A 22038-nucleotide genomic window follows, 5' to 3' on the forward strand; every position below is an offset into this window, starting at 1 on the left:
TCTGTCCCTTCACTCGACTTGTCTGTGAAGCTCCAGAAATGTTTTGTGGACTTAAAAACTCACTTTTCATCAGCATGGGATGCGAGCAGATAATGACTGAATTTTCATTTTTTGGGTGATCTATTCCTTTAATATGTATTGCTGCAAAGTAGCCATAAATGCTGTCAAGCAAACGTATGGCGTTAAAAAGGAGGTCAATATTTTCCACTGATTTATAGTGGAGTAGAAACATAAAGTATTAGAAAATATAAATATTGAAGTAAAGATGGACTTGCATTACTTTTGGTCCATCCAGGGCAGCTCTGCACTGAGCTGGAGTGTTCCTTTAAGTCAGAGCGAAACGTGGAGCAGAGGCGGAGCCGCTGCTGCTGTCACCACACAACCTCTCCGTCCGCCTGCGCTCCTTACGAGTAGATGTGCGGGGCAGAGCGGGCAGCGGGCTCACACTGTGGGGAAATGAAACACGCTGCGGGTCCCGAAGCAGCAGACCAGCTGGGCAGACCCTTCTTCTCCTCCTCCTCCTCGTCCTCCACTCTTCTCCTCACTCAGCGGGACACCACAAACCGTCCGAGATCATGTTGTTTTTTCTTTATGAGTTATTATCTCCTTATTGGATCGCAGCTGAGTGACAGAGAAAGTCCACACTGGATTTGAACCTGCGCACTTGTCTTGTGTGTGTGTGTGTGTGTGTGGGTGTGTGTATGTGTGGGTGTGTGTGTGCTTTTCCCACCGTGGATGAGATCTATGCACAATTGATGTCTGAATAACTCCTGCGGATTTTGTGGTTCAGTTCCTCTTCTCGCGTGTTTTGGATTATTCCTGCCACAAGGAGATATGTTGATTTTATTTGTGATCAGCCTCGCCGTGCTGTCAGATGCAGGTTAGTTCGTTTTTTTCTGGTATTAAACATCCGATTGTCAAAGTTATTGTCACTTGTGCGACAATGTGCTGTCGCTGCTCAGGGAGAAGTGCATTAATGCAGAACTCGCCTGATTTTTTAGGGAATTTAATGTCTGAATGGCAGAGGTTCTGCTTTGGATTTCTGACACATGAACCCACTCTTATTAAAAGTTTAGAGTTTACTCAAAAATTTAAACTAAATTGTTAAACTCCAGCTTCCATATTAGCCTCCAGGAGACATAGTACAGCAGGGTATGTGTCCGAGGCTTATTGTTGTTCAGTGCCGCAGATTTGGATGGAAGTTTGGTATGTTGAGATTTATATTTGCATCTAATTTTAGATCAATTATTCCAAACTGGATATACCCAGGTTCCTCTACAAATACATATCATTTAACATTATTTTCTCTCTTAGTTAATTAAGGTGCATCCTCCTAATTAGCACAATGGGAGAATATAGATTATACAGTCTAAAGGTCTCAGTCTGACCTCCCTACCTACAGACAGTTATGTAATTCAGCATGAACTCCAGTCTAACAAAAAAAATGCCTCCAGAGAAGGTTCCTCTCTGCCAAAGTTAATGAATTCAGCTTCTTGAAGTTTAATATGAGTCTGTCTGTGAGGTCTGGGATGTGGAAAACAAAGCTACAGCTTTTAGATAATAAATCAGTCCACTATGGGAGATGACACTGTGGCCCTCAGGGGGGTTGCAAAGCGTCTGGGAAGCGTCTGAATGCTGCTCATCCTCTCCGAGCTGCCAAACTTTATCTGTGTTAGAGTCCACGCTGGCTGCAGTCTGAGGCAGGCAGGTGCACAATGCCTCTATTATCCCTTTTGCATAACATTTCCGATGGAGGTACATCACTTGACTTGTGTGTACACACACACACACACACACACACACACACACACACACACACACACGCACACATGCACAGTGAGTCACTCTTATTCTCAGCTCGCCCACTCACTAAAACACTTAGTAAGCTCTGAAGAATGGGCAAAGTCCCAACAAGCACTCCATGCTCACTATAGCAAAACTTTTTTTATCATATGATGAATTATTAGACAAACATCACTAAATTATCAGCTCACGTGGGAAGAGTTTTCCAGAGTGTTTTTCTTTGCCCTGGTGATTTGGGTTACTTTTTCCCTTAAAATCTGGACTTCTGGAGTTAAAAACTACCAAATAAATAGTCCCAGTGAAACTGCCATCAGTTGTATGGATAATCTGTAGTAGTCATTTCAGTGCTATTTTGATGCCTCCATGTTGCATTTTATCCATCTCTGTTGTGAAGGAAGAAGTCTCAAAATGTGGACAAACACTATCTGCATGGCTAAATACCACTAAAGGAGTGTGATTTGGGTGAACTGACCCTTTAAGTTCAGGCCTAGTGAGTGCCACACCTTGTCAAACACACCTGACACCCCTTCACACCCTTTCACTCTTTCTCTCCTGTTTCCTCTAGAAAGCTGTTGTGTCACCTCAGCTCATATTTACCAAGTGCATGTGTAAACTCCATTTTCTCCCCTCCAGGTCTGTCGGTGGAGGTGTTTCGCGCAGGTGTGGCCCCGAGCTGTAAGAGCCGGGCCTGCAACCCTCGCATGGGTAATTTGGCCCTGGGTCGCCGCGTCCTGACACAAACCGTCTGCGGAAACAACGGCACCGAGCTCTACTGCTCCTACTCAGACCCCAACGCCAACCTGGCCTGCAGCCCCGCCAAGTGCGCCAAATGCAACGCTGGCCTGCCTCTCCTGTCCCACCTGGCCGGGGCCATGTCCGACTCCTCCTTCCGTCACCCCAACACCTGGTGGCAGTCAGCCGAGGGGGTGGAGTCTGAGACGGTCCAGCTGGACCTGGAGGCGGAGTTCTACTTCACACATCTCATCGTAGTGTTTCGGTCGTCGAGGCCTGCCGCCATGACCCTGGAGCGCTCGCAGGACTTTGGAAAAACATGGAAGATGCTGCAGTACTATGCAACCAATTGCAGTGCCACCTTTGGGCTAGAGGAGGGACAGGCAGGTTTGGGCCACGATGGTGCCACCTGCACCTCTAAATACTCTGGGGCTTATCCCTGCAACCGTGGAGAGGTGAGGAGGAAGCTGAGCGTGTTTTACCTTTATATCAGACAGTAAAATATGTCTGAAGTCAAGTTAAAACTGCACTAATAAATATTAACTCAGTGCTCTTCCCCTCAGTTCCATGGAGCTTTTGAGCTTCTTTCAGCTCATTGTTTTGGTTTTCCGACTTGCATCTTGGATCTGTTTTGATCCATGTTTATTGTTGTCCTCAGCATCACCTCCATCGTGAAACATTTAGCAGCTAAAGAGCCAGATGTGTCCCTCGGCAGTTGGTAGAGACCAAAAACCGAGCTGAAAGGAGAGTGACGATTAACTTGTACAGCTTGTTGTGCTTCCCCCTAGTGGCCAGAATAGTAATGTGGAATATATAATAAGTAAAATAAGTATAAGTAAAGTAGTAGAAGTAAAAAGTTTCAGTGTCAAGAACACACGGTAAATATTTGCATTTTCTGTTTACAACTCAACTGCTGGTAGGCCTTCAGGTGATCAGATTTGTATCAAGTCATGGTTGAATTCCCACCATTTCTCTCAATCCAAACACAGTCGGACGACTCAGAAAGCAGGTTAACGCAGGTGGAAAGGAGGGTGGACACACACCTGCGGTGAAACACTGGAGGGGATGACAAAGAGTTTCCTGCTCTACTTTTTCTTTCACTATGAATGAATTGCTAACAATGCACATGCACAGGTATCACAGGTAAACTATGCTACAGACGTATGCTAATGCTTCTCCAAACAAATGATTTTTTAAATCGTTGCCCCTCCTACTGGAACAAATTCAATTCTTTCTGCAGTAAGTCACGCAACATGGAAGAGTCATAAGGCGTCGTTAGCACACTGAGCAGAATGAAAGCAGAGCACAGCCAGGTGGGGGAAGCTCTGTGAGTGTGTGTGTGTGTGTGTGTGTGCATGAGTGAGTATTTAATAGGCGTACTTTGACTGTAGCACGAGAAGGCTTCCTGAAGTCCATTGATGTTTAATTGAAGCAGTGTGTGTCGGGAGCGGCTCTGCAGATGTGTGAGGACGCGCATGCCAAGCGTGCTGCTGCCCCGGACTCCCTGCGGTGCTCTCATGTGTAATGTGTGTTTACGTCCTGTTTGACAGGCTCTCTGTGCTGCGACTCCCTCAAAGCATTCCTGCCAGGTGTTTTGGGCTTATTCTGCTGCTGTATCATAAATCTTTCTTTATGCGCTCTTGCGGTGTGTCTTTGTGCATGTTTGCGAGAAATGAAACCGAGAAATGCACCTCTTTTGGATTTATTACACCGAAGGTGTGGAAAATAGCAACTCCTTTTCCTCTCTGTGTTTCTTTGACTCTGAGTCTCATACGTTGGTTTCCGTACGTCTCAGCCACCTGTGCTGGGAGGATGACCTTCGCCCTCTGACCCCTCAACTGGTGACCCAGGGGTTAAAAGAGGTCAAGTAGCGTGCTGACAGACCAGCTGGTGCTGCTGCTCAGCTGTTCACACGGTTTCTCCTTCTGTGCGTTTTTGTTGTGATTATACATCACCTGTAAGGACAGTTAAACAATCTGTGGCCGGTGCACAGTGATGACAATAAACGTGGTATCTCAGAGTATCTCACATCCTCAAATATGAAGAGCGCCTACGAGCTTTGATATTCATTTTTCCGGATGTATGTTTGTTATTTGTACCTATAATTTATTTTCAGCTTTTATTTATTGACCACTGACTTTAAAATACAAATTTTGACAAAACATTGTCACCACAAGGACCGATATTTTACAGAACTTTTCAGCATCTTTTGGCCTTTGTAGTGATCTTTTGCCTTGGTTATAATGGTGGATGAACAGTGAAATTACCTTAAAAAACTTATATGAAACTTAAGTGATGATAAAGAAATTGTTGATTGAGATTGAAATCTTTCCGAAAAGCCATAATTAAAACAATGTAATTTGCATAAACCCATCACTGAACACAGATCACTTGACGAAAGTAGATCATTTTCATAATCATTGCCTGGTTTCTCCTTCTCAAGTGTGACGGTTTGTAATACATCAAGTCAAAATTGTTGCGTCACCTGACTGATGACTTGATTTAAAGATGGTGTCTGCGTGCACGTGTGCGATTGCTGTCGGCTCAGGTTAACAGACAGCAGCGAAGGTTTTTGGGGGTCGCACTGTAGCTGGGAGCGATTAGAGGGAGCAGGCATTCTCAGCTTTCTTCTGCCTCTATTCTTTCTCCTGCTAACATGAAAGCATGTCACCTCTTGCGCTGAAAGCTTTTCGTGTTCACCTGTAAAGTGGAGAAGAGGGTGTGTGTGTGTGTGTGTGTGTGTGTGTGTGTGTGCTCACAGGGCTCCTTGTCTTATTTATGAGGTCAGCCAGGCTGGAAGAATGTGAGTGTTTGTTATAGAGACTGACCTCCTTAGGGAAGAGAGAGGCAAACCGGTCTACACACACACACACACACACACTTGTGCCCTTTCAGATAAGCACATACAGTCGGGTCTCCGTCTGTCTGCTGGGAAGGAAGTGCCGTTGCTCTGATGGATGTTGGTACTGTTGGCGAGACACCCATCCCCCCTCACTGTTTCCCTCTGTGTCTTTCTCTTTCCATCAATGCCCATTGTGCCTGTTTACCAGATTACAGTCTGCAGTTCTTTGATGGAATTACGCCTGTTAAAGCCAGACTTACTTTGTTTTTCGGCCTGAAGTGGACACATGGCCCTCAGTGAACCTGCTCCCTAAGGACTCGAGAGAGACAAAATTAAAACGTGGCTCATTGTGACTGAATTTTGTTTTCCATATTTTCGATGGCAGGTGTAAAACTATTTCACTCGTGCTTTCAAGACTCCATTTTGCCTCTGTTGTTCTCCATAATTATACTAATGGTATAATTATTATAATTATACTAAACGGTTCCAGATTAGACACTCAGCGGTGACAGCAGAAACAGCAGATGTGTTTCATCCTGCACTGTGACAATAATGCTCTGAATTCAGTGACAGTTCAAGTCCATGTGGAGTCTTCTTGTGAACAAATGTCAGTATTTACATTTTTTTTTTTTGCATGTTACCACTGGACCAACTATGTATCAGTGAGATGGTTTTCATACGTGTCACAGGCTCGTTCACGTTCATGTGCGTCTTTGTTCAAGAGTTATTAGAGTTTGAAATACGAAGAGTCAGAAAGCTGCGCCCCCAGTGGTCAAAAACTGCACAGGGAACCTTTTAAAGGACATTTAGCGCTGAAAAAACGCTTTTGGCACCCCTCTCACTACAAAAGTACAATGATGGCTAAACTGAGGCTGGAGTCTGTGTGGGTTGAACAGACTTGATGCTTCACTAGTAGTTAGGTGCCACTTTTTTCAAGAAGAAGCAGTTAATTAAAACAAATTTTCACAGTGGTTTAATGTCCCCACACTTCCACATCATGTTTTATGCTGCAACAGGACAGTATTTTTTATAATTTTCGCCACATTTTTGTTATTTTATTCGTTTTTTTATCAGTAAAAATCAGAACAGATAAATTTCCACTTTCATTCAAACCTGTTAAGGACTTAAGGTGTGTCACCATACTTACATCTGTTCGGGGCTCAGATTAACATAAACATGGGTCTCGTCAGTATATTTGCAAACACTAATATTTTGTCTCCACATTGAAGAGAAAACTACAAGGTCCAAGAAAGCCTCTTGTTGAATTTTTTGTTGCGTAAAAGAATCCACGACACTGATGTTTGTGTGCATGCCAGTGTGGTTGTGCTGGTGTTGCTGTGGTGTCACTGGGCTGTCGCAGGCCTTTTGTATGGTCCTGAGTTATGTGAAGCTGCATCTCCGTCCCCGTCTTTGTCTGGCCCTGCTCTCCGTGCTCTCCCGTGGACCAGCGCCCCTCATCTTATTTGTCGTGTTCTCTTAATTGTGGCCCACAATGCCGTGACCCCGTGACCTTTTCCAACAACAGGGAAATTAATAGTGCTCCTCCCATCACACTCTCGGCCAGGCATCCAGCCAATGAGGGAACAGCATGGGGGCTTTGCTTGCATCTCAACCAAAGTTTCACACTTGAAAACACTCACTTACGCACATAAACACGCACACTCACACCCACACTCTACGAATCCGATGATATCAATGACAGCCAATGACAACAACGCACACTTTGTGAGGAGACACACTACAAAAACACACATTTCTTTCACAGCAAGAGTTGGGGCAGACACCAACTTTTTCGCCCCAACAACAGCAGCGGTGTTGGTTGCTAGTGGCAGCAGTAGTCATGGCGATGGCAGCCTATAAAGGGATCTTCGATTTGAAGGATGTCCAGGGACCAGACAGTGTAAAGGGGGGGGACTCATTTAAGGACACCCAGCACTCTCATGGTCACGTGAGGTTGCAGTCAATGGCAGCAGGGTGTAAGGTCATAGTTTGGTGCACAAATGATACCAAAACAAACCCACATCAACATGACATGTAGTGACATGAGTGGCATCAATGAACCCAATTGTGTCGCTGAATAAACCCGTCTAATCCCTCTAAATCATGAAGTGAGGCTTCAACAGAGAACAGCGTCCCATCTGCAAGAGAGGAGGGGGAAACAAGATTGTATGAATTTATAGAATTTATACTGCGTGTACAAATAGTTTCAAAAATGTCTGTCTGTTGTCTATTGTGTTATCATCCTTAAGTCTTTAATTGTGTTGGTATTCAAAGGTTGTGCAAATGCCTGAACAGCCGAGACATGTCTGATAACTTTTTTGAAGCCTTTGGCCTCTAAAATATGACTTTGTATTTTCAGTGCTGCAAACTCAGATTTTTTTAATTTGTTTTCTTTGTCTAGAAATATTTCCTGTCAATCAGTGGAGTATGAATGCACTTGAGTGTGGATCAGTTTGTTGATTTGCTGTCTTTTAAAACTCACAAAATTAATGGATTGGTATAAATTAGTGTGGTTATGAATGAATTAATTTTCCAGGATAATTTAGAAGACATTTGATCAGGGAAAAATCAGAAAACAACTTCCATATGATTGATTCATTATGAAATGTGATGGCAGATCTTTCTCTGACTAACAGGTGATCTACCGGACCCTTCCAAAGTGGGAGTCTCTGGATCCCTTCGGAGCCGAGGGCCAGCAGCAGCTGAGGGTGACCAACATTCGCATCCGACTGCTGAAACATCAGGCGTGTCCGTGCCAGGCCAAAGACCTCGCGTCTGCAAATGAAGTTCTTCCCACCCAACACTTCTCCATCTACGACCTGATCGTGAAGGGAAGCTGCTTCTGTAACGGACATGCTGAACAATGTGTGCCTGCACCGGGGTACCAGCCCATGAGAGACCGGACCAACCACGTGGTAAGAGAGGACCATCAATGAGTGCATTGAAAATACTACTCTTTCTGTAAGGAGTTTGGATGTTCTTCTTGTGCATAAGTAGTGACAATGCACGAAAATGTATGACTGTATATGTGTCATAACATGAGCTTTAATGTTAATTCTTTATTTTGTAAACAAGAAGTTGACCAAAAAAACAAACAAAAAAAAAAAAACTTTTTTATAGCATCTCACAGCAATTTCAGCTGCATCTCATTTGATGAAAAAATAGTAAGTGTATCTTAGCTTAATATTTCTCATTGAATCAATATTCTTACATGTCCATTGCAAAGAAGCTTTTCTCAAGCCGTGATTCTGATGCACCAACGCTTACTGTCTTGTTTTGACATTTTATTGCTCTCCCCATGGGCAGGCTTTTCACGTGAAGATTATAAGGCTTGATATTTACAGACTAAATGGCTTGTTCACTTTGTGTTGGCAGTCGTCTTAATAACAGACTAAAGGAGGGCTGGCGGGGATCACCTTTCTCCCTCTCCTGCTTCCTCTGTTCTTCTGTCTGGTCTGATAAACAGCTGCCTTTCCGCTGATAACAAACCCAAGAGATGTGGATATTGATTCAACAGGGGGTTTAATGATGGTGTTGATGTGTGTGCGTGTGTGTTGATAAAGGTGTGATTCTGTGTTTTTCCTGGAGATCAACCATGTGCGTTTCAGAGCCGGGCTCCTATCACAGCCATCTCCATAAACAGAAACACTGGCTGACTTTGAAGCCTGTTCAGCTGCAATCAGCGAGGCTCAACAGGGAAAGTGAGTGTCAACAAGGAGTTTCCTTTCCAATTTATGTAAGCATCTAGAGACAGATTAAAAAAATCTATCTACATCAGTATATGGAGTAGTAAAGCCCAACTGATACTGGATTTTTGAGGCTGATAGTGATTTAAATATTAGAGAGTTTGAAAGAATCAGATAACAATATCGGTGCTACCCAATACTGGTGTTTCTACATAATTGCCAGTAAAAACAAACATTTGACATATGGATCTCTTTTTTTTTTTCTACCACACACTCTGATGGACAAACTAACAGCGTGAATTGTTCTCAAATATCTTGAACATATCTTCAGTGTTTTTGTCCTGATATTACCTTTGAAAATATATGCAGATGTGATCATTCGTGAGAAGCTAATATCACTTAATATAAAGGGACAACACTGGTCTTTATAAGCTATCAGTCAGATACAGTTGTTCACCCCTAAAATGATGGATGCCACTTTAGTTTATGTTCTGTTTGTTGAAAATTTGAGCAATTTTTGCCTTTTGATTTTGTTCAGATATCTTCACAGCATTACATACAGTACAAGTATTTGTGAAAATACAGTGTTGTTGCTAGCAAAATTGTTGATATTCCCATCAGCCTCAGGTATACTTTGTGTTAACTGCTAATTAGCAAATGTTAGCATGTTACCATGCTAAACTAAGATGGTGAGCAGAGAAAACACTGCAACTGCTAAACATCAATATGTTAACATCGCTGTGAAGATATTACATTTAGCCTTGCAGAGCTGCTAGCGTGGGAATAAACTCTCTACAGAAATATGGGAAATATTAAAGTATTACAGAAACTGCAATGGAAATTTTAAAATATTATAATGATTTTTTGTATGCTAATTAATACTAAGCAGCTTCTGTTATTATCTTTTCTCTTTCTGTCCTGTTACACATCCTGTAAGTCGTTTAGTGCATGAAAAGATCAACAGACATGTAGACAACTGAAAAGTCCCTGAAAATTGCATTCTGACAAGCAACTGAAAAAAAATCTCATATTTTCTACTGATATGAAACAGAGAGAATGCTTGGTATGATGGATGATAAATGAACAAGTCGATTCATGCGTTTTCTTTGCTGATGCCAGCTTTTTCGTAATGAAGCTGCTGATTTATTGGAGACAATCTTTAAATCTTTAAATCTGACTGTTTTCATGCCAAGAAATTCCAAGTAGCTCTGCTGAGTGTTTTCATCAGGATTTCCTTATTGCGAGGGTAGAAAATCTTATGAAACGGGTCTTTACACCACAGAGCTGTGAAACCCTCCTCCGCACGCCAGGATACTACTACTATTACTACTACTACTAATAATAATAGATCACTTTAATGCTCACGTGTGGAATATGGTACAGAATGGCTGATTCATTTTTCTCTGCAAATATTAGTCCAACTGCACCCAAGATTTAAAGTTTGAACAGTAAATCCCCACAACATTACCTCAGGTCAGTGAACCGCCGTTCTGCAGTGTGCCGTTCTGGAGCGTTCAGTAAACACGCAGAAGTTACGTAAACGCCTTTTCCCGCCTATCAGGAATTTGTTTTGTGTGTCGGTTTCAGCCCAGAGCCGCCATTTCTGGCAAAACCCAAACAAGCAGAGCAGCTCCAGATGAGAGCAGAGATTACTGATCACTCAGAGAAGGGAAGCGAAGGGCGTGTGCACTGGTGGAAGACATCTTCAGGTCCTTAAGTAAAAGTACCAGTATGACACTACAAGTTGAAGTCCTGCTTTCAAAACCTTGTGCAAGCGACGTATTACCAGTCTAAAGTATCAAATATAAAAGTACTCACTGTGCAGTGAAATGTTCCCTGATAGTGTTTTAGTATCTGGTGTTTTTTGTATTAAAATTGCTGCTGCATTAACGTGAGTTGCATGATTTTCCCAGGACAGGAAGGGTATGAAAACTGTTGAAACTGAAACACTCAAGGAAAGTACAAGTACTGGTTCTTGAGTACAGTACTTGAGTAAATGTACTCATTACATTCCACTATTAAACAGTGTGTGTGTGTGTGTGATCTCATAACTTTCTTTACACTGAAACAGAGTGCAGCATTATCTTCTTTCCTGTTCATATATGTACAGTATGTCTTGTTTGTTTGGTCTGCTGTTTGTTAGGTGTGTGTGCTTAAGCATGCAGTGTTTTGTCTAAGCTCGTGTGTGTGTGTGTGCAGTAATCAGCAGTGAAAGTGGTCCTGATATGTCGAGTCATTACTGCCCAGACACTGTGAGCATACGCAAAGGGACCAGTTTGTTTGTTTGTTGTCGTCTTTTTGTGCGCCCACATAGGGGTTTTGTGGTTCAGGGCGATTACACTGTCTGTTAGTTAGCCACAAAGCCAACACACTCACATACATAATGATATCCAGGGACGACTACTGGAGCGTTAGCAGCAATTACTCCAGTCAGGATTTGTGTGTTTCACAATCTATATGCCTCTCTTTGCATCGATCTCTCTTACTCTATTTACTTTTAATTTGTTTCACTTACATCTTACATATTTTATATAGTAGTACTGTTGTGTAATGTCTTAGGAAACCTTTTAAGGTCTGAAAAGCATCAATTCTTTCAAAAGTCTGCCTCTTCTGAGTTCCCCAGTTTTATGGAAGTGTAGTAATAACATACTGAAGTGATTACTTGTTTTATTAATATGTATTATTATTTATTAATTATTATTATATTATGTCAGCCACAGAGATTGCTTGAAGGATAAAGATACTGCATGGTACATACAGTATAAGATGCAGTTTGTCCTTTTGCTTGTCTTTGCTTTTAATGGCCAGTCAATGTGGAACACATTTTCTGAAGAAGGAAAGCATTTTAACAAGTTCAGTCCCAGTTATATAAAATTCTACATCTTCTTAGCATTTGAACGCAGCATGTTGACATAACATAACAAAGTTTTATTTTTAGATTCTAACTTTCTAATTAAAAGCTGCATAATTCTCCCATTTGGGTTTTACAGTAGTGAAATTTAAACATACTAACTTGATCTATTGGCCCTCAGCAAGCATCATCATCAGTCTGGCTCTGTATGACCGGGTATACATGATCGCGTGTGTGCAGCTCTCAGTGTGTACGTGTGTTAATTGTCCCGTATCACGGTATGGTAAACATGTGAAATGGGTTGAAATACCAGTAGTCTGGACCTGAGCCAGCTGCTGCTGCTGCTGCTGCCCGCCCCCCCTCTCCTCCTTCCTCCCTCCCTGGCCATTTCTTCTTTTTCCATGCCCTTCGTTTCTCTCCACTCAAGACTTTTTCATTAATTACATCTTCCTATTTTCATTTTCATGATATGTGTCATTAGGTCTCCCGCCTCCTGTTTGCCTGGACATCTCATTCAAGCAATTGCTCCCCTTATTAGTGTGATTGAGGTGGCGTAAAATCAGTCATGTGTGTTCGCCTCGACTTTGCGGGGAACACGTTGGCTCTGGCTCTATTATATAGCATGTGGATGTGTTTAACCCTAAACTCGGTACAGTGGGTTTGTGTGTGAATCAGAGCCAATCAGGAGCCAGTGACACATCACACACCGTGGGAAACAAACGCAAGAATTACTGTGTGTTCTCTGCGTCTGTGTCGGTGTGTGTCTGCCTCTGTAATCGTTGTATAATCGGGCATGTGTGTGTGTGTGTGTCCTACATTACAGTTGCATGGTGTAACGCAAACAAATAAAGCTTCCTCAGATGCCCCCCTGTTTCCCTCCTTCAATCATTATCCAGCATGCATGGCATTCCAGCTCCCAGGAATGACAAGGAGATTGTTATTGTGCTCTCAGTGCTGCATACTTGCACTCTTCTGATACACACACTTGTAAACACGCACACACACACACACACACACACACACACAGGCTTTTCAAACTAGAGGCCTGTTCTTGTTTCCAGTGATGGAGCCAAACAATCAATCTCCATTCACTAATTTCAGGCAAGGGAGTACGAGAGAGAGAGAGAGAGAGAGAGAGAGAGAGATGAGAGGAGTGAGGAGAAGTAAGGAAGTCAGAGGAAGTGGAAAAGAAGAGGAAGAAGAGGGAAAAACAGGGAGTTGTAAAAGAGCAAAGAGGAGAAGAAGAGGTAACAGAGAGAAATTTGGAGGAAGGGTAGAGTCTTCAATCCCCCCCAACAGGCTTGTCCTCACGTGGGAAACTTTCCTCTCCATCACACTGGCCTCTTTGTGCCTCCCATCCTTCCGTCTCTACCTCTCCTCTGTCGTTTTTCTCGTTGCTAATGAGCTCTCTCTCTCTCTCTCTCTCTCTCTCTCTCTCTCTCTCTCTCTCTTTCTCTTTCTCTCAGGTCCATGGGAAGTGTGTGTGTCGACACAACACTGCAGGTGACCACTGCGAACGCTGCACTCCCCTCTACAACGACCGACCCTGGCAGCCCGCTGACGGACTGACTGGGGCTCCACATGAGTGTCAGAGTGAGTCGAACAGTCGCACCTTTTCCACGACAGCCGATGCAGCGTGAAGCCCTCGTCACTCGTTCTGCATGCTGAGCACTTTTGGGGCAAAGTCTCTATGGAGTTTTGGCTCTTCTTAAATTAAGTCTGGCTCAATTTGACAGTTCAAATCAAGTTCCAGGCGGTTTCAGGCGGTGCTAACAGTGCTGCTGCTGATGATAGGTCAATCAGATGTGCTCTCACATAGCAACAAGAACAAACAGCTAAACAGTAACTACTGTTTATGACTTGCATGTGCAAACACAGCCTCTGGAAAGTGCATGGTGAACAGAGATGTCTGTGTGGATGATGAGGATTTAGGGAGATGAAAGAATCAGCAGTAAAAACAAGCAGCATTTGGGGGGTAATTTGGTTGCACCAAATGGTGCAGTACAAAGATTAAGAGCATCAAAGAGGATTATAACAAATTGAGCAAAACAACTGGCTGTTTTAGACCAATCAGCAAGCTTGTATTTCCTGTGGCAAGTTTTTTGCAAAGCAACTGTGACATCATTACCACTCATTAGTTTTTAGCGTAGTTCCTGCAACAAATATGCATCATTTTTAAATGTTTTATATCACAAGTCATTCATGGTAAAAGTTTCATAGTAAAGGAATATTCCACCAAAAATATGGCTCCTTCATGGAGGACAGCACCTGTAGTCGTGTTGGATTCCCAGCAGTTAATAGAGACTCACGAAGAAACAAAGTGTGTCAAAAATCCAGAAAATATCCATAAAAATTTTCAGTAGAGCTTCGGAGCTATGAAGAATTATATGATGTGAAAATACAGAAGGTGTAGTTTGGAACAAGTGAGAAATTACAAACTTTTCAGAACTGTCTACAGGCAGTGACTGGTTGATCAAATCCCTCTAAATGACATCTTGATTTCCTCCTTCTCACACCAGAGTGTAAATGTAACGGGCATGCTCAGAGCTGCCATTTTGATTGGACGACGTGGCGTGAGTCTGGCCAGCGCAGCGGAGGCGTGTGTGACTGTCTGCACAACACTGAAGGACGTCAGTGTCAGAAATGCAAGGCTGGCTTCCACAGAGACCCCCAGCGACCTCACACCGCACCCGACTCCTGCAAGCGTAAGACACACACACACACCTTCCTTGAACCCTTGTGATTCTGGGAGTAGGGGGGTTTCAAGGCCTTGGAAATTTTTAAAGAATAGACAAGGAACACTGAAACTGGTTGAATATATGCATGCCTTGTCAAAGTGCAGCAGCCATGTGCGTGCATCATTCAAGTTGAAGGATGCAAGAAAGCTAACGTTATAGCAAAACTTCAGCTATGTCTGAAAAATGTAAATTCCAGGACTTGTGGTTCACAAAAACGTTTACAAAGACTGGCTTGTCTGTAGAACAGCACAACTGAGAGGTGTTCACATGTTGAAGCCTCTCTCTCTCTCTCTCTCTCTTTTTAATTGTTGTCTGTGAGTTTCTGTAAAGCCTGCTAGTTCTCATTATAAAAATTCTCAGTGTTTGAACATTAATTAACCTTGATCCTAGTCTTAAACTATGCCATATCAGGTACTTGACTTGGAGGGACTTGGGCCTGGAAAGTTATAAGCAAAACTGCAACAAAAAAACGTTTGCCTTGTGTATAATTTATTGGTATATTGCAGCCATTCTCGTTAAAGTCAACCTTTCCAACTAGCCGAAACTACATCATATATCTCACTCGCTCATCTATTTGTATGAGATGAGTTATGGAATTTCACATGTAAATAGTGAATGCACTTTTCTAGACATACTTTTTGGCAAACCACACAGTGAAATCCATAACCGCGACGTGTAGAACACACTGCAAGATGATAAAAATCATAATTAATTATACCAGTGTTGACAAAATGTTGCTGGTGTGAATCATAACATAAACCTCATACACACCACACTGGCACGACGCTCTCATTCTCTGAAGAATTCTCGGGATTGAGATCACAAGCCAGGACGTGCTTGATAATGTTGATTTCTGATGGGCACCAGGCTCAGTGTGTGTGTGTGTGTGTGTGTGTGTGTGTGTGTGTCTGAGAGAGAGAGAGAGACTACAGACAGCCTGAGCTCTATCCAACGTTTACGCCATAGTTAATCATCAGATGATGACATTCCTTCGTCTTGACTCAAAGCTTGACACACAACCCCCGCTTGTCCATCTCGGCTTGTTTTGCCATTTTTTATGTGTGGCTCAGGGCTTGAGTTGCTTCGGGGTAATCATTGGATGTAGATGTAAAGGTGTAAGGGTCCTCTGTGTGTGTGTGTCTGGGTTGAGCGACATGCTGTCCTCCGGCAATGAGACGAGTCTTAAGTAAACATGCGATAGTCATCCATAAACACAGAGCAGTGGCTACATTCTCACTCTGATTATCTGTCAGATTTGACCCAGTGAGCTCAGTCCTGCAGGTATGCTGGACTCACATGATTACCACAGATTGTGTGTGTGTGTGTGTGTGTGTTTACATAGGCACTGAATGTAAAACAACTGTCAAATTGAACCGGACCATTCAAAAACACCTAGAGGGGAGCATACGTTGGCCATCAGCCCAGTTGTACCACTCAGAGTTTGGGTGCGTCCTGAATGAGGGCCCAAAGCAACTCAAAACCATATATGTCAACCCCGAATCTGATTATCAACAACATAAGTAAGGTTCATCCTCTGGGGAACATGTCACAGTAAAATTTTAAGGAAATGTATTAAATTGTCCCTTACATTGGCTTATGACCAAATCCCTGCTAAGCTAATGTCATTTCCATTAGCTTCAGACGAACATAAGTGCTAGTTAGCAAACGTAGCATGCGTAAGATGGTGAACCTGTTAGCATTTAGCTCACAGTACAGTACAGTAGCTGTTGACTCTAGAGTCTCCTTTTGCCCTATAAACCTTATCACCATCATATAGCATGTATAGCAACCTGTTATGACGATGCCAGCCTAAATCATTTCTCTGAGTCTAGGCATTCTGCTTGGAAATACATTAGCATAGGTCTCATCAGGATCTTATTGCATTTTGGGACAAAGGTATGCCAACATGTTACAGCTATCAAGATTAGGTGTACTGGCATCTCTGTTAAGATCATAGAAATTCAACGCACCACCTTCTTTAAAACAGACATATTATGAAGTGTGGATTTCAGTGATTGGGCTGGCCGTCGTGCATGTTTTTTGCACCTGCGGGGAAACTGGTGGAGGCTGGAGGGCTAATGATCCTCTCTGACGCATGATTGATGGGGAAAAAAGGAGCGATCGCAAGCTTGGAGAACCCCTGAGATGAAGGTACATGTTGTGAAATCCTTCTGTAGCCGCTCGCTGACAATGGAGGAATTTCCCTCCGTCGTGAGGAACATTTTTTTCATACCAGGCTCCAAGGGGCCCGGGAAAGAAAACACTCCTGTCAAGCTCGTACACACCAAAACGCTTGAGCAGAGTGGGGGGGGGGGGTGAGGGATGAGGGTGGGGAAAGTTACAGTGTGTATTTACATATGTGTGTGTGGGTAGTTTGTTGTCTGCACTGGTTGTTCGGGCGGGTGTCTTGTCGTGTCTCAGCACACGCTTCATTGTCAGAGCTCCTGCAGCTATCTTAGATACACACACGCACACACACCTACACACACATATTTACACTTGAGTCCTTTGTGTGGTGGCCCTTCAAATGCTCATAAATTCTTATGCAGATATGTAAACACACATGTTCACCAAACACCTCGTCACACGTGTTTTGGGTTTACAGAGCCGAGACGCTGCTGTAATCTCAGTTAATCGTTAACGTGTGGAGGCTGCTCACTAAACACACACACACACACTTGCACACGAATTTTGTCTCTTTTGTCTCTCTTTAACTGTCATTGCATGTCCAGTGTTTGTATGTCTCGTGTGTCCTTGCTTGCGTGTTCATATCTGTAAAGTCTGTAGGTGTGATATCTTTATGACTTTATTGATACTGCACAGTTCACTGTGGGTTATAAGGTTTATCTTATCTTTGTTGTCCCGGGTGATTCGTCTGATAAACAGTCTGGTTTGACGTTCCAGGCGGTTGATGTGGTTTCGTTCTTACAGGACGGAGACCCCGTTGTGCTTCATCTGCATTCTGAGAAGTTAGATTTATTGAGGGGATTTGGTGAAAGATATAACATTGCTTTCAGAACCCCATACACCTACTACTTACCAAACCACCAACAGGAAAACATGACAAAGACATTAATCACATATGTATCTTTATCTATAAAATGTCAGAAAATAATGAAAATAAGACGTGATGTTTATTGTCTAACATGAGGTGATGTCTTCATTTGGCTTATTTGTCCAAACAGCAGTTCAGATCTCAAAGAAGTTTAATTTACAAAGATATGGTATGGAGAAAACATGTAAATATTTGTGAAAATGATGCTGGAGATTTATTAACCGTCATGGAAATTCTTAATTTGTTCAAACAAATGTGCATGTTGAAGGCATCAAAGTCAACAGCTAAGTTTCTCAGTCTGAATATTAGATATCTTGGATTTCTACGTAATGTTGCAACAACTTCACAACACCATCAAAATCTCCAGAGCTGCCACCACATGGTGAGGTTGTCTCGTAAAATACTGTTTCCAAGGTCAAGACTGAACCTTCAGTCTCAGCTTTAGACGTGCTGTCTTGTAAATTTGTTGACAAGATGAAAGTGTGAGCAGTCATGTGAGTTTAACATCATATCATTAACTTCACGGTGTGAGAAAACAGTCCCGAACTACAAGTACGACTTTTTTCAACAGTCAAACGCAGATTTAATCATTTAAGAAAAGGAGGTTTGAGTGCAGGGAGACAGACCTCTGGGTGTACAGTAACAGTAGTTGAGAGTCATTTACTGCCAGCCGAAGCTTCAAGCTTCATTAAACAACAGAGAAATGGCTCCAAACAACGCCCCCGTCTTTGTCTCTCCCTCCTTGTCTTCTGCCTCTCCTTCACCACGTCCACCACTGCCCCCCCCTCCCCGTCTGCCCCCCCAAGATAGGGACAGATTTATGGGGTGGGGGTGGGGGCTGACACCTCCTCCTGCAAGACTCCGGGGTCTTGGTGTTGATAACGGTAGAAAGCCAGCAGACAGTAGTTTTCTCAGACATCCAGTGGAAACGTGTAGGTGAGTGTGTGTGTGTGTAAGTGTATTGTTTTTGGAGGTTGTTTAAAGAACACCCTATCAGCACACAATTAGAGGGACATAAGGGAGAAAGCTGGAGGTGTGTGTGTATGTATGTGTGTGTAGATAAGGAAAAGAGAGAAGCCTTTGTATTACAAGCTCCCATAACAATACCAGCCAGACAAATGGAACAACTGATGAATGATGAAACACTCAAGTCCTGGCAATAAAACACAATTTCCAAGTCAGCAAACTGTTATTTAAAAGACCTTTAGACTTGTGACTTTCTTTTTGTTTACTTTAATTTTTATTATTACAAGATATAGTTGAGTTTTTCAGACCCCAACATATGACTGATAGAACCACTGTTAGGGATAACACTGTGGCTGAGCTGAATGTCAGCCTGTGTTTGACACCAGCGCTGTTGTTGCATCTCAAATTAAAAACACATTTTTGGGAATGTTGTGCTGAGACGGCGGTTTAAGACACATAATATTTAACTGCTCTGAGAGACCTTTATCACGTCATCAGGAAAAACAGATTTTAAGACCTCGTAGCACACTTCTTTCTGACCTTGTCTTTATTAAAGAAGATAAGAGAATGCTGAATTTTTTTTTCTTACTTGACTGAACGGCCTCCATTTGAGGTATAAACAAATCACAATACAAACATTATGCTAATGGAATGTCAATGTCACACTGAACATCAGCGTTTTCCACTTTTGTCTCACCCAGCGTGCAGCTGTCACCCCTTGGGCTCCATGCCCTTCCACTTGGGCGACGGCTCACTCTGCGACCCCTCCAATGGAAACTGCATCTGTAAACCTGGAGTGGGTGGAGCCCGCTGTGACAGGTGCATGGTGGGATACTGGGGCTTCCATGAGTATGGCTGTCGTCCATGTGATTGCGCAGGAGACTGTGATCCTTTTACCGGAGATTGTATGTTTGGGTAAGTAAAAACAAAACAAAAAAACAAACCCACCCCCCCCCAGTACCAATACCAGTGCCAGTAGGTAATCAGTTTAACATTTGCTTAGTTTAGATTCACATTCCTGTGTGTTTGTGTTTGTGCAGCTCTGATCTGGACCTTTACAACTTAGAGGGAAACTCCAGTGAGCCCGTCAGGATCTTCAGAGCAGACGAACTCTTTTCTGCCCTCCACTACTCAGGTGAGATACAGAGACTGTGTGTGTCTGTGTGTGTGTGTGTGTGTGTATGTTATTCATCCTCCTCCACAGTTCAGTGACCAAGCACTAATAGTTAATGGTTATGGTGTGTGTGTGTGTGCAACATGGACAGTTTCCAAGTGTCCCTTCTCCTAGACCCCCCACCACCTCCGTGTAGCAGCAGCTTTCATAGGCAGATTCCTCTCTGGACACACACACTCACACACAGTGCTTGCATTCTTAGGTCACTATGTACAGTGTATGAGACCACACACACGCACAAACACACAACATCAGTTATGTTACAAACATGATTCTCTATGTGTCTCCTGCAGAGAAATGTGAGTGCAAAGAGCAGACCCTGACCAACAGTAAACTCTTCTGCACCATGAACTACGCGTACGGTAAGAGCACGTCCTGTTTTTTTTTAATTTGTCATCATTATCTCGTCTTCTTCTTTATGACAATTAAAGCATCATTATGGTTTATCGCGACCCTGGTCTCAGAGGTTTTTCTGGGTCTGAATTTGTTGACCCGATTTGAGATGGACCTGTGGAAAACTATAGCTGAAAGAAACATACATAAATACAAGCCCAATGAGAAAAGCTGAGTGAGTGTTTTAGGTATTTGGTCAGATAAACATTTTCACCTGATGATGGCGCTGAAACAAAAATCAAACAATTGCCAAAGTCATTAGTTTTTATCATGTATGCTGAGGGTTTTATTATATCTTCTCCCTGTACCCGACTCTTAGTACTGAAGGTGAAAGTGCTGTCAGCCCACGATAAGGGCTCCCATGCCGAGGTGGAGGTCAAAGTTCAGAAGGTGCTCAGTCAGAGCACCAAGGTGAAGATACAACGAGGTTGGGCCACCCTTTACCCTGAGTCCTGGACTGCACGGGGCTGCACCTGCCCCATCCTCAACCCAGGTCAGACTCACACTCTCCCCTGATTCTGCAGGACAGATCAGGTTTTTATAGACTGGTACTAAATGCTTCATTGATAAATTTGATGACAGATAAATACTTTAAAAGTTCACACTGAAACACAAAATAATAAAGGTCAAATAATCACGTCTGTGTGTTTAAAAATCGTTATTTCTCAGGGGTGGAGTACCTTGTGGCAGGCCACTCAGACCGTAAGCAGGGCCGCCTCCTGGTCAACATGAAGAGCTTCGTCAAGCCTTGGAAAGCCAGCCTGGGGCGCAAAGTCCTCACGCTACTCAAGAAAGACTGCAACTGGTAAACTGACTGTTAAAACACTGGAGGACAGATGGACACATGGACAAACAACACAGTGGATTTGTGATTCCTTGTCCTCCAGATGTAGAACATTACACAGGTCTGGGAGCAGATTTTTTTTGGGAGGGGGGCTGAACAGAGATGATTGAAAAGCCCTTTCTGTCTCTGCTGTTGTCCAATGAGAGCATAACGCCAGTGGTGGACTGCACCACATGAAAGCGTGCAGGACTTATTTCTCTCGCGCATTCCTATGTAGGATTTCTTTTGCAAGAAATTGAGGAATTCAGTGCTGTGGCCAAGTGCTTTCTGTTCTGAGAGCCCCGTGGACTCTTACATTAAAACACACACACAGAGACTGAATCTTTTCCTCTCTGCAGCACTTTAGCCTCAGATGGACTGAGCAAATATGGACACACAAAGAGAGGAAGACTCTTTGACATGGGCTGTTGATGAAGCATGTTCATTCTCCTGTGTGCCCCGTTACACTTTCCATGTATGCTCACTCACACAGGCATCATTATATGTGTGTCTGTGTGTGTGTGTGTGTGTGTGTGAGTGCTGCAGACATAATGTGCAAAGCACCCAGAGACGCTGCACAAGCCATACAAGCCGCTACAGGTGGTTAAACCTTAGCCAGTCCAGGTGTGCCTGTGTTGAAATCAGAGTGAATGGGTTTTACCCCGAACGTGAATGTATTTGCCTGTTTTGCAAGTGTGTGTGTGTGTGTGTGTGTGTGCGTGTGTGACACACACAGTGGATGAATGCAGGCGTATAATGAGCACAGTCCGTTTTCAGTCCAGCTCATTTTCCAGTGTTTATGATACAGCGTCATGTATACTGATTCATCCCATATTATACTGCTGAATTCAGTTAATCCTTCCTTTGTGCTCTTGTACAGTATTATTTGTATATATCTATATAAATATTATTGTTCATCTCTCTCCTTCGGCTTTATTTGTTTTTGTATGTGATAATATTAAAGGATAATTCCAC

General features: G+C 43.1%; 1 protein-coding gene across 1 annotated transcript; it reads left to right on the plus strand.

Annotated features, from left to right (window-relative positions):
* Window positions 1–380: 380 nt before the first annotated feature.
* On the plus strand, window positions 381–22038 carry ntn4 (netrin 4). The gene is made up of 10 exons (XM_046378389.1): window positions 381–880; window positions 2437–2990; window positions 8014–8292; window positions 13381–13507; window positions 14434–14619; window positions 19375–19588; window positions 19714–19808; window positions 20141–20209; window positions 20560–20733; window positions 20910–22038. The coding sequence occupies exons 1-10, from the start codon at window positions 835–837 to the stop codon at window positions 21047–21049; spliced, it is 1884 nt and encodes a 627-aa protein (XP_046234345.1). The 5' UTR covers window positions 381–834; the 3' UTR covers window positions 21050–22038.

The sequence above is a fragment of the Scatophagus argus genome, chromosome 22 (assembly GCF_020382885.2).
Source record: "Scatophagus argus isolate fScaArg1 chromosome 22, fScaArg1.pri, whole genome shotgun sequence".
In the NCBI taxonomy this organism is placed as follows: domain Eukaryota; kingdom Metazoa; phylum Chordata; class Actinopteri; family Scatophagidae; genus Scatophagus; species Scatophagus argus.

Bases quoted from the DNA above. Each gene is read 5' to 3' on its own strand.
- ntn4 (XM_046378389.1), top strand. From the start codon at position 835: ATGTTGATTTTATTTGTGATCAGCCTCGCCGTGCTGTCAGATGCAG. The intron at 13,508-14,433 runs GTGAGTCGAACA...TTCTCACACCAG, and splicing joins GGCTCCACATGAGTGTCAGA to AGTGTAAATGTAACGGGCAT. The intron at 20,210-20,559 runs GTAAGAGCACGT...CCCGACTCTTAG, and splicing joins CACCATGAACTACGCGTACG to TACTGAAGGTGAAAGTGCTG.